Raw genomic sequence first — 12,836 nt, forward strand, 5'->3', positions numbered from 1 at the left:
GCAAGTCGAAGTAGGAACGGGGCTCACGAGAAATACGGGTCCCGAAACGATCTTGTGACTTCACACTAGTCGGCTTGCGCGCCATATTTCACGAATGTATCCATTATAGGTCTTAACTCTGGCGTGTGCTATTGAGAGCTTGCATGCATTTAAACGCGTAGTTGAAAATTATTAAACTTCGCGAAATAGTTACTCGCTCCTTGCCAGAGGTGGTTGCTGGCATTCGTAAGACCTGTCTAGTGACGTGCTGTAACATACACGCGGCGGTCTGTTTTTCTTGGGGGCCTCTATATAGAGCGAGTGATTCCCCACACTCTCTAGCGCACTACGTCACAAGAAGCAACTATAGGATGTTCAACGAAGTTATACACAGCGTGCCTTATGAAGCACTAGTGATGTAATGTGCAGGCATGCCCAGGAGGAGGTTGGGGGCTTATTTCACAAAGTGCCTTGACACTCCATGGAATGCAGATATGAATTACAAATGACACCAACACAAGAACACATATGGACAGAACCTGCGCAGATCCCTGCACGATGTTGTACACTGCCAGAAGGGCAACTGATTCTTAGCCATCCCGTACGGCGGCAGCACGGATCGTCCAGGAAAGGCAGCTTTCTTCACTACAAGCGATGCCACATTTTCAGTTTACAGACGGACCATGCCTCCCCAGTCCTCTTAAGTGAGTAGTAAAAATAACTTCACTGAGCTTGTGTTTATATAATAAACTTATTTCCAGTTTTTTAAATGAGTTTTTCTTACATGTGTTAAATGAACTTTGAAGTGTGAGTTAGCGAGCTTTGCTCTGTCATTTAAATATATGGCCGAAAGAGTCAGCCTACAGGAATTGTGAAAACGAACCCTGTCGTCCAGGATCGCGTGCCACAAAGGGCGCAGATTCACCAGAGATGGGGAAATTCACAGGCGTCTGCTGTCTATTGAGGCCTAAGCGCTGTACTGTGCGAGTGAGGCAGACGAGTACCTTCATCATACGGAAACCCAGTAGAATCCTTTTGTGGTAGAGAAGACTTAGCAGTGTTAAATATGGCGGACCTAAAATAGGCCATGAAGGGAAATATTGAAACTATTTAATTCTGTAGTAATGCAGAGAATCAAGCCACAGTAATTTTAATTTGCCATACTCCATAAATTTTCATGGTGATCCCAATAAAACTTGAATATTGATCATATCTATAATAGTTTAGGATTTACTGTTAAAGTGAAATTAACAAATTTTGTAAAAAAGACTTGAATGCTGAAATCTGAACGCTTTGGTCGATCTTAAAGATCGACATTTCATATAGAAGATCATTATTAAAATGACAAAAGTTCTAAATATCAACTCTGTAACCTTTTTTGTTTAAAAAATATAGTAAATTTAAATTATCAGTTATTATAGTTAAACATCAGATCATAATTTCCTCCATACAAAGCACACTGAACGATGACAGCATGACACTTTATTGAATCATTAGGTAACAGAATATTTGTTGTAAAGTTTAGCGCATAATAGTTAATTTTGTTCTTTATTTATTTATCAGAAATTACATTGGTGGAAGTTTACTGGCCGTGACATTCAAAGTTAAGAAGGAAATTGTACTGGTTTTATGTAAAAGAATTTAACGTTTATTATGTAATGGATATTATTGTTTCTTTATTTACAGCGTGAAAGTGGTCAAGCCTTGATTATTTAAATATGTTAAAATGTAAAATAATGTAGAATAAGCTGTTGCCAATCAGATGGACGGCTTGAGGAAAGGTAACTGCCCTAGTCAGTTGGGCGAGGATGTTCGGCGCGCGGAAAAAGCGGCCGGGGACGGGCAGAGTTTCAGTGCTGGTACAGACGCGAAAACGGACGGTTTGGCTGGAGACATCAAAGGGTACAGTTCGGACACAGACGCGGAAGCGGACGGTCGGTCTTTAGGCAGCTAGCAAGTGAAACGACTTAGCAAATCTCGCGTTGTGTGGTATCGCGGGACTTAGTCTCTGAGCGGTGAGCAGCCGCGCGCCTAGTGTGAACTCTTAACTTTTCGAGTATATAACTTATATTTCGCGATGAGATTGTGAATGATCGTACTGAGTCTAATGGATATGCGCTCGAGTGTAACAGTAACTCTAAATACGACCACCTTCGCTATTAGTTTGCTTTCTGAATAAACATTACTCTAACCAAATGACAACTGTTTGGCCTACATCATTTATGGGTCGTTAATTTAGTTTACGATACTATTATTACTGTTATTAGATGCTACGTTAACTTCGTATTTCGCAAGCTTGCCACAGCCACACAATTTAACCAAAGGGTCACAAGTGGTTAATTTAGGCCGTGTAATGCGACACGTGCGGTTCAACACCTAGACGAGTTTGATCCAAGACGTTTCGACGAAGAGAAACCGCATGTGAGCCCGAACGTCTTTGGGATGTTAACTCTCAGGTGTAACATAAATTCCTTTAAGCAATGACTGGGAAGGATTTAATATTTAAGTGTGATGATGTCAGTAATCTATGTATTGCCGTTAGGAATGGAAATTGATTGGTAACAGTGACACTGCAATCTATGTAATTGTGTTGTAGTTACTGAGTGGTGGATTACTGAATGATCAGAAAGCTACTGCACTTCTCTCGCCATTAACTATGTTAATGATGGGTTGCATAAATGTTTTCCATTCATGAATGGCTGCCACTTGTAGAGTGGGCTGCACCAAGTGGAGCCAATTAGCATACATCCACAGTGTGTCTTCCAGGATGGTGTGAACTTTCTGATCATACTCAAGTTTAAAACAGTAGTCTGCTGTAAAACATTGTTTGACTTACGATGACATCTCTGAAGTTCTATAACAGGTGGCCTACGTCTGTTCTAGAGGGATGCAATCTAAGCCTGTGGGTCTCTTCACATATGAAGAGAGCTGAGGCTGGGGTGATGCATGTGATACGCTTCATGCTGTGATAAATATTCCAACCAGTGATAGTGTAGACAATGAAATCGCCATTGCCTAATACATATTGACAGCATGCTACACTTTGGAGCAAGGGCACCCATACAATAGTTTGTATGGGAGAGGGGGGCTAAAACTGGCGGTAGGGAATATTTTTAATATTTTGGAAGACGAATGGCAGCTTGTAAGTAGCCATAAAAAGTTCTAGTTCCGACCCTTCTAAAACCTGTGTGATATCGACTTATAAATCATTTTCTTCAAAGAAAAACACACGACTACACTATATTTTTTTCCTTTCCCTGAGAACTAGGGTGGGGCGTGTGTGTGTGTGTGTGTGTGTGTGTGTGTGTGTGTGTGTGTGTGTGTGTGGAGGGGGATGGGAAGATAGATGGTCCACCTTTCCCGCAGGTACCAGTGACCAGTGAGTCTAATCGAGCGCGTTTCCCACACCGAGCCAAAATTTCATACGTTGCGCACCTATCTCTTTTTTCTCATAGGTTATTAATTCATTTAACCACATTCGCATTTCAAAAATTGAAATTTATTCCTGAAATTCAACTGAACTGTAATTGATTCAGATCTACTACGGAAAACAAAATATGAAAATTTGAGCCAGATCCTTGACTCGATCCCAGATTCCCCGCTTATCACGAGCAGTCGCCTTATTAGTTAGGCTGTCCGAGCATGCTCCCAGACGAGCCGAAACTTCCATACGTCGCAGACCTATCTGTTTCTTCTCATAGATTATTAATTCATTTACCCACAGTCACATATCTTGTGATTCCCGTGCAGGTTTTACAAACAATACAATGGGAAGTCACAGACTATCGTTGTCTTTTTCACCACAGGCCTTTCATCGCCTTATATATATTTATACCTGACGAAAAACTATAATTTTCGATAGTTGCAGCTGCGAATACATATCACAAATCAGTTTGTCAATAGATTTGGCATATCTCGTAGTTAATGAAAAACTGCTGCAGATGTTGTTGAGAATTTGACTGAGTCCGCTACCGGTTTCTGCTTTTATATTAGGCCATTTTCAAGTAGTTCTGAAAACTGACATAACTATGACAGATATACAAATATTGAATATAAGGAAAGATGAAGAAAACCAAGGCCTAAATACGCACAATTTAAGTACAGTTATACTGCAATACATTATGGTGTAAAGAGCAACGTCCAAATGATAATGGTTTGATGGAAAGGTGGTTAAAAATGTTACGTGCGCAATGATATTGTGAGAAACATGGGAGTGCCAACATTGTAAAGTCTGTACAATTTGTTACAATGGAATTTTGTTTCTCGCGATGTCAGTGGGTTCGCAACATTTGAAGTCCATCTTGCAACATAGGCGTGTCAAGACTATAAAGATTATACAGTTCAATGCATCTTAATTAATAATTATTTTTGTCATGATATCATTGGGCAATTAACATTTTAAATCCACCTTGCAGTTTTATTATTTGTAGGTTGCTGCTCTACAGTATAACGTAATTTTATGCTCTGTCTCTTCTTCGTAACAGTAATAATAATAAAAGTTCGATAGCTTTCTTCTTTTTTCATCTTCTGTTACACAAATTGTTTACAGATCTATCAAATATATGGTAGTTTTCAGAAGCACTTGGAGAAGGCATAATGAAAAGGTCGAAACCGACAGTGGCCTCAGTAAAGTTCTCAACAGCAACTAGAGCGGAGTTTCATTACTTAAACAAACAGTTGCGGAATGGGCACATAGAGAAACTAATAACATCGCATGGTACTTCATACTGGTTACATTAGGAGGTAGTTTAAAAACCAGACCTTTCGAAAGAAGTAATAAAAATCAACCGCTGGTAAATGCTTGGGCTTCGATGTATACTTTAAACGATTCCCTAGTACAGATAAATCTGTGTCGTCAACAGATTTCTCCATGAGATTTATCACAGAACGTTGAGTTATAGAATGAGGGGCATTCAATAAGTAACGCAACACTTTTTTTCTGAAAGATGGTTGGTTTTATGCAGGAGACCAATGCATCACATTATTCCCCACTCTTGTGGCCACAAAAATCCTATTTTTCAACATAACCTCTATTCAACGCGACGGCCCTGTGCCAACTTACTCGGAGGACCTGCAGGCCCTTATGGTACCACTCTACTGGTCAACATCGGAGCCTACGTCTAGCTGCAACATCAATCCCGCCAAAATCCTCACACTGCTTCTGGCGGAATGCATTCTTCACTGGGCCAAACAGATGGAAGAAGGAAGGTGCGAGATCCGAGATGTAGGGTGACTGAGGAAGAACAGTCTAACGAAGTTTTGTGAGCCCCTCTCGGGAGCGCAGACCTATGTGAGGCCTTACTTTGTCAGGGAGATGGCGGAGTTCGTTTGCTTTTTTGAGGTGACGAACATGCTGATGCCGTTTCTTCAATTTCCTGAGCGTAGCACAACACACTCCAGAGCTGATCGTTACATCATAGGGTAGGACATCAAACAGAACAACACCTTCAAAGTCCCAGAAGACTGCCAATGGCTTTACCGACCGAGGATGCGGCTTTGAAATTTTTCTTCGGAGGAGAGGTATTGTGGCGCCACTGCAGGGAGTGCCGTTTTGTCTCCGTTTCGAAGTGATGGATCCATTTCTCATCGCCTGTGACGACGTTTAACAAGAAATTGTTACGATCAGCCTCGTAAAGGGCAAACAATTCCGCACAGATCGTCTTTCGTCGCTCTTTATGGTCTTCCGCAGGAGCCGTGGAACGGAGCGGGTACACACTGGTGGACGAGTGTGTCAGCGCTACCAACAGACATTTCCAGTGCAACAGCGAGGTATTTGACTATGGTTCGTCGATCATCTCGAATGATAGTGTCCGCACGTTCCAACATTCCAGGAGTCACAGCTGTGTCAGGGTGGCCGGAAGCGGGAGATAGGACGGATTTGCACAACATTGTTGCAATGGTGACACACCCTCGCCCAACGACTCACCATGGTTTTGTTCACTGCCAGGTCTCCATAGACAACATGCAAGCGCCTATAAATATCTGCGATGAACTGGAGTTCTTTTTTTTTTTGTTTCTTTGCCAAAAGAAACTCAATGACAGCTCTCTGCTTGGAACGGTCCTCCGTTACAGACGCCATTTTGAAGGCTACTTATAGCACTGCCACCTATCGGACCTTCATGCAACTGTAGGTGCTCAAGCGGGAATATTACACGATGTCCCACAACAAATTCCCTTTTTTTTTCAATCAAAACCGGCCGAGAAAAAAATGTGTTGCATTACTTATTGAACGCCTCTGGCATTAGATTCCGAGCCAAGGAAAGTTTCAAACTTCGCCAAATGCCGAGGAGTTACAGAATTAAATTCCCAGTCAGACTGCGACAATGAAGAGTCGGCCAGCCAATCCAAGAAAAAGCCGAAATTCTTGAAGCAATCATTAAATTAAACCGAAAAAAGTCGTTGGAAATAAAACCTAACTGTCGACAAGTGCAATCGATCCTGTGAAAAACAAGAGCTATGCCAGCGCTTTGCTTGATGTGACTGGCGGCAGGAGAATTAATATGTTGCACAGCTTTGGCAAACGTTGGGAAAATATTTCTGTCACCACACCTCAACAATCCAGCCGACGTCTAAGTGTTTGCTAGTGCTTAAATTTATTAGTTCTGTTGTACAGGCTATTTTTAAACTACCTCCTGACGTCGTATAGGAGGCTACGAGGGTGGCATGTCATATGTTGAATGGGGCATGTTCACGTGAGAATAATATAATATCAGCAGAGAGGGTTGCTTTAAGTTCACCTGGAGTTGATCCGGATATTGTTATTTTACCCACGAACAAAAGTAGTGCTACAATTGTTTTCGACAAGCAGGAGTACGTTCAAAATATGCTGTGTTTACTGTCTGATTCAGTGTATCGCAGGATCGGCGCTAATCCTCAAAATGTGTTAAGAGAAAGACTAACCGACTCCTGAAGAAAAGTTCTTCGTCATAGGAGACTATCAAAAGCCTTAATTCTTATTGTGCCGTTCCCCATAGATTATATAGTCTTTCGGAGATCTGCAAGTGAGTGGCTCCTCTTAGGCCGATTATGATTAACATTGGTGCTGTGACATCCTGTAGCAAAACACCTTACTTATCTGTTGAGGCCCCTAGTAGTTCGGCTTGAGCATCACATTAACAACTTGGCGGATTTCTTGCGTCGATTAGAGGGAACGCGAATGAATGACTACGATATTCTAATAAATTTATTTACTCGAGTTCCTCTGTTTGTTCGTTATGGTTAATTAAGATTAGAACTGGTGTTTAACTAACGAAACTATTTCAGCATGTATTGACAACCACTAATTTTTAATTCAATGGCCAGTACTACGAGCAGACAGATCGACTGGCGATGCGAAACCCGTTGACACCTATTATGCCAATTGGAGTCAGCGGCTTTGAAACCTGCGTATTGTTTCAGATATACAGACGATACTTTAGTTGTTTGGCCCATGGCACTGAGAATCTGAACGACGTTTAATTCAATGCGCATGAATATTTCACGATGGAGTTGAAAAAGCTGCATTTCCTTCCTTGATGTTTTGGCCAGGAGAAACGTTGGTGGTAATTCGTCACAAGTCGTTTGTAATAAGACTACTCGCACTGAATCCTATCTACAGACTGATAGTTGCCACCATCCAGCTTAGCGCGGAGGGGTACTTCGTACCCTAGTCCACAGGAGCCACATCATCTCGGACCCATCTTGAGGTCACCCTTTGTTACAGTGGTTATAACGAACACAGATCACATTTGCGTTGCGCTATCGACCAACCGTGCACGTGGTGAATGATGACAATAGCGGGGCGCACCGAAGTCTGCGCCAATTGTGCCATATAAAGGGTGCATTTTCAACAGGATTGGTCACATTTTTCTGCAATATGAAGAGTAATAAGTTTTTAGGCCACCATCTAAGATTACGGTCCGCTTGCTTCCGAAAAGAATGATCTGTGTTTGCACAAGGCCGGTGTATGCCGTATTCCATGCATTTGGTGAGGCTATAAGGACAGTGGAGTGCCGGTGTGCTGAGCACAAAGCGACACACGTGCTTACAACAGCCCGCAAATACGCCGTTGCGGAACATTGCCTTGGCACCGGTCATCCGATGAAATAAAACAACGAGATTCTGAGATGCACTTGCCGCTATTGGATTAGTGGCACTAAGGAAGTAGTTGAAATTAAATTACCGAGTAACCTTATGAATATAGATGGAGATTTTTGCTTAAATTCTGAGTGTAATCCATTCTCTCCCTTGTCAAAGAACAGGGACACAGTTAATGCTGCCTCACTCGTGGTTATCAATTTTCACTATCGAAAACTTCTGATGTTCGTCATCTTTGGTTGTGTGGTGGCGCTATTGTTTACAGTGTGTGTGTGTGTGTGTGTGTGTGTGTGCGCGCGCGTGCGTGTGTTATCTTTCCCGAATTGCTCTGAGAACCTGGCTTACGACTGTATATCCTTAAGCTACTTAAACATAGCATACGCCGGAAGAACTCATGGCTTACTTTGCGATTGTCTCATCTCCAGCTAATACAGGGATTGGACAAATATGTGGAAACATAACGATAAATTCATGCTTGACCATAAATGCGAATGCCAGCTAAGCCTGCAGATTGTGTTGTTGTATTTGACCACGAAAAGCAGCTGTGCAATGTCCTCAATATGTTGCAAGTGACAGTCGTGGCCAGAACAGAGTTCTTTGTCGTTGTGAACGCATTATGTCGGAGATAAGTGAATACGAACGTAGGCAAATTGTTGGTGTTCGCATAGTCAGTTCTGCAGCAATCAAAGCATCCAAAGTGTTCGGCGTTTCCGAAGATTTATACCACATACAGGGAAAGCAGAAAACGTCATCTGTTAAGTTACAACGCGGACGGCGGTGTATGTTGAGTGATCGCGACAGAGAGTCATTGAAAAGGATTGCGACGAAAAAGAAGATTACGACAACTAAAAAAGTCACTGTAGAATTGAGTGTTGCACTCGCGAACCCTGTCAGCACCTAACACGAAGCGAGTTCCAGAAGAAGAACATTGGTGTGCGAACGGGAATTCCAAGACCTCTCATCAGTTTGGAAAATGTTCGTAACGGGAAAACGTGGTGTCGAAGCCATAAAAGCTGGACTATGGAGAAATGAAAGAATGCCATTCGGTCGGATGACTCTAATTTATGGCTCTGAGCACTATGGGACTTAACATCTATGGTCATAAGTCACCTAGAACTTAGAACTACTTAAACCTAACTAACCTAAGGACATCACACAACACCCAGTGATCACGAGGCAGAGAAAATCCCTGACACCGCCGGGAATCGAACCCCGGGAACCCGGGCGAGGGAAGAGAGGACGCTACCGCACGACCACGAGCTGCGGACAACTCTAATTTATCTTTTCAACGTCAATAAACTTCACCAACAGCCGTATACTTTGTTTTATTTTATTCTGAAAGCAATTCTTACAGTATACGGTTGTTGTTGAAGTTTATTGACACTGAAAAGTACTCACCAGCTGATGTCCCCCAACTGTGATGAACCAACAGAGGCTACAATGTCTTATTTCACCCTGTTTCCAACTTATGGTCGAGTTTACGACCTAAAAGTGAAATGTGAAGAGGCATCGGTGATATTTTGGGCAGCCATATCGTGGTATTCCATGGGCCATGTGACTACTCAGTAAGGCTGTATTACTGCCAAGGATTTGTATCCATTTTGGTTGATCATGTTCATCCCATGGTACAATGTTTGCTCCAAACTGGGGATTCCGTGTTCTAAGACGCCAGAGCCCCTGTTCACACAGCTCGGATCACCCTGGATTGGTTTTGTGAGGACGAGGGTGCACAATTGTATCTTCCTCGGCCAACGCAGTTCCTAGATCTCAATATTAAAATTTAACTTCTGTGGTCTGCTTTGGAGATAAGGGTGCTTGATCGCTTGGACCTACATCATTGTTACCTGAAACTGCCACTATTTTCCTCGAAGAATGTCGTAAGATTCCTTTGAAAACCTGTATTTATGCTTTCCGAGACGGTTGGCAGCTGTTTTGAATGTCAGCGGTTTTTCTACACGGTATTAGGTATGGTAACGTGTTGTGTTGGTGGTGCTTCCACATTGAAGTCCATCCCCTGTATGTGCAACCTGAAATGCAAGCGCTCCCTCGAATTAAAATACGAGCTTCGAAAATAACTACTGGTCACAAAAACTGGAAAATGACCGCCTGAGGGTCAAAACTGACAGATTCGGACAAAAAATATCCACTTCAAAACTAAGATGGAACATTTCCCCAGTAATCTCCCTATCTGCATAACCGTAACATCAAGTTTTTTGTAAGAAGAACAGAATGAAACTTCCATTCATTTCATATAATGGCAGAGTCATTCAATACGGCTTCTTCTATAGTTAGTAAACACGTCCATTTATTTGTGTTATTTGCTGTCTCTTAAACTTGCAGTCGCATATTTTACCCAATAGCAGTACCGCTTTTCATCTTTTCCAGGTCCTTCCAAGAGTGGAAGATATATTCGCAGTTTGCTACTGGCAAGGTTACAGGACAAACTGCTCCAATATATTTTCCCTTCAACGAACCGATACGGGATTTTGCTACAGCTTCAACTCCTTGACATCAGAAAAAACACGGCACTGGTAATTTATAACATATTGAAGGGCAGCTTTAAATTACATCTATTGGAAACATAAATAAATTTAGTAAGTAAATATTAATGAAACTCGGATGAGTACAACAGAAGAAACAATCTTTTGGGAGAAAGGCACCTATTTATGGTCACGTAGGCTAATGTTTCGCAAAAGAATTACGTCGACGCTTTCCTCGATTGAGTTACGTGACCAGAGAAAAAAGAAAAAAAAAAAGTTCGGATCCATTTTTATTTAAGTACTGTTCCTATACAGTTGAAGTGACAATTTTCTTTAATTGTAAGAATAAAGATATATTACTCTATAATGACTATAATATAGCCGCGCGGAGTGGCCGCACGCTCTCAGGCGCCATATCATGGACTGCGCGACCCGTCCCGCCGGAGGTTCCAGTTCTCCCTCGGGCATGGAAATGTGTGTTGTTCTTAGCATACGTTATTTTAAGTTAGTTTAAATAGAGTGTAAGTCGAGGGACCGATAACCTCAGCAGCTTGGTCCCTTAGGAATTCACACACATATGAACATATGAACAGCACTACAATATGTGCAGTCTTATTCGGCTGAGTGCTCTGAAATGCAGAATGGAGAAAAGTAGTTCCCGTTCTAAAGATATGTACCCTACTTTACTATATGACACGAGGTTGTCAAAGCCCTTCGGAGTCAGTAGTTCTGAGCTCTATGGTTCAAATGGCTCTGAGCACTATGGGACTTAACTGCTGAGGTCATCAGTCCCCTAGAACGTAGAACTACTTAAACCTAACTAACCTAAGGACGTCACACACATCCATGCCCGAGGCAGGATTCGAACCTGCGACCGTAGCGGTCGCGCAGTTCCAGACTGCAGCGCCTAGAACCGCTCGGCGACCCCGGCCGGCTTCTGGGCTCTACCTCTGGCTCCTAAGCTTGTGGTCAGAGTAGCTTTCGATCTGAGACAGACAACGGAAACGCCTTATTTCGCCTAGAATTTAAATTTGGGGTCAAGTTACGAATCTCTTCTCGACAAGTGTTTAATCCTTGTGCCGATTTTAAACACACAGAACTCACTGTAAGCATGAAAAAACGGTTCTCAACAGGGCGTTTGAAGTAGACTATTGAAGTAGTTAGATGAAACCTCGAAAAGGTGGTGCAGCTTATGCAACAGAGAAATGTTCGCTCAGTTATACATTAGTGTATAGTTGTTCGCCATGGTGAGTTTTGGATCACGTATTCATTTACTTTGCTTCACAGTTGTAAAACCATCCTCTTCGACTCCTGTAGCTGCTCGAAAAGCTCAACACACAGTGAATAAATACACATTAGTAATGCATATAGCATACAGATAATCTTAGATTGGAAATAACGTTAAAATAAAGGAAAGAGCACAACGGAAGTGTTAATATCTTCATGTTAATACTAATGTAGAACAGTTGGCAACAAATGTAAGATGAAGGTGAAACATAACAACTCACTACCCATGATTAGAACCGATACCGAATGTAATTACTCTCCATGTGGCAGAGAAAACCTCGTGAAGCAGAAGTCTCTTCTATTGCCCCATTCTCTGTCCGGACAGCCGTCGAAATTTCCAACGGTTTCGAGCGACCGCCGTATCATCCTCAGCTGATAGGCGTCACGAAACTGCTGCAGCCTAGTTCTAGAACTAAAGGAAACCTTCACTGTAGTTTTATTCTCTGTAAAACTCGAAAGAGTTGGCCTGGAATCTCATTGATTCGTGTATAATTGTCTTCAGTGATGGCTCACTCTACGAACTGAGCCCCGATGACCAGTAAAGACGTGACTGGAGAAGCCCTGGATAGCGGTGGGATACCAAATTGACTGTCACTTGCCATACGAACCGACAACCAGGATTCATGGTGGGGGTGCCATTTCTTTTCACAAAACAAACCTGTTTTTTGTCATCCGTGGCACCCTTACAGAACAGCGGTACGTCGACGATATTCTAAGCCCTGGTTTGCTGCCCTTCATATGTCGTTTTGGGCTTTCAGTTCAGTAAGGTAATGCCCGCCTACATGCGGATAGAGGCTCTACTGCTTGTCTTCATGCTTACCAAACCCTACCTTGTCCAGCAAGGTCGCCGAATCTTTCCCCAAGGGAGAACGTTTCACGCATTATAGAAACCGCCCTCCAACAGGCTCGTAAGTTTAACCATATAACTCGCCAATTGGAAAGAATTTGGCACGATATCCCTCAGGACATCCAACAATTCTATCAATCAGTACCAAGCCGAATAAATGCTTACGT

General features: G+C 42.4%; 1 protein-coding gene across 1 annotated transcript in view; it reads left to right on the forward strand.

Annotated features, from left to right (window-relative positions):
• LOC126481893 (uncharacterized) overlaps positions 1-12,836 on the forward strand; it is a 148,705-nt gene that overhangs the window by 65,917 nt on the left and 69,952 nt on the right. Inside the window, exon 4 of the mRNA XM_050105851.1 lies at positions 10,441-10,586. Coding sequence (XP_049961808.1) covers positions 10,441-10,586 — 146 coding nt within the window. The remainder of the gene's footprint in view (positions 1-10,440; positions 10,587-12,836) is intronic.

The sequence above is a fragment of the Schistocerca serialis genome, chromosome 5 (assembly GCF_023864345.2).
Source record: "Schistocerca serialis cubense isolate TAMUIC-IGC-003099 chromosome 5, iqSchSeri2.2, whole genome shotgun sequence".
NCBI lineage: Eukaryota > Metazoa > Arthropoda > Insecta > Orthoptera > Acrididae > Schistocerca > Schistocerca serialis.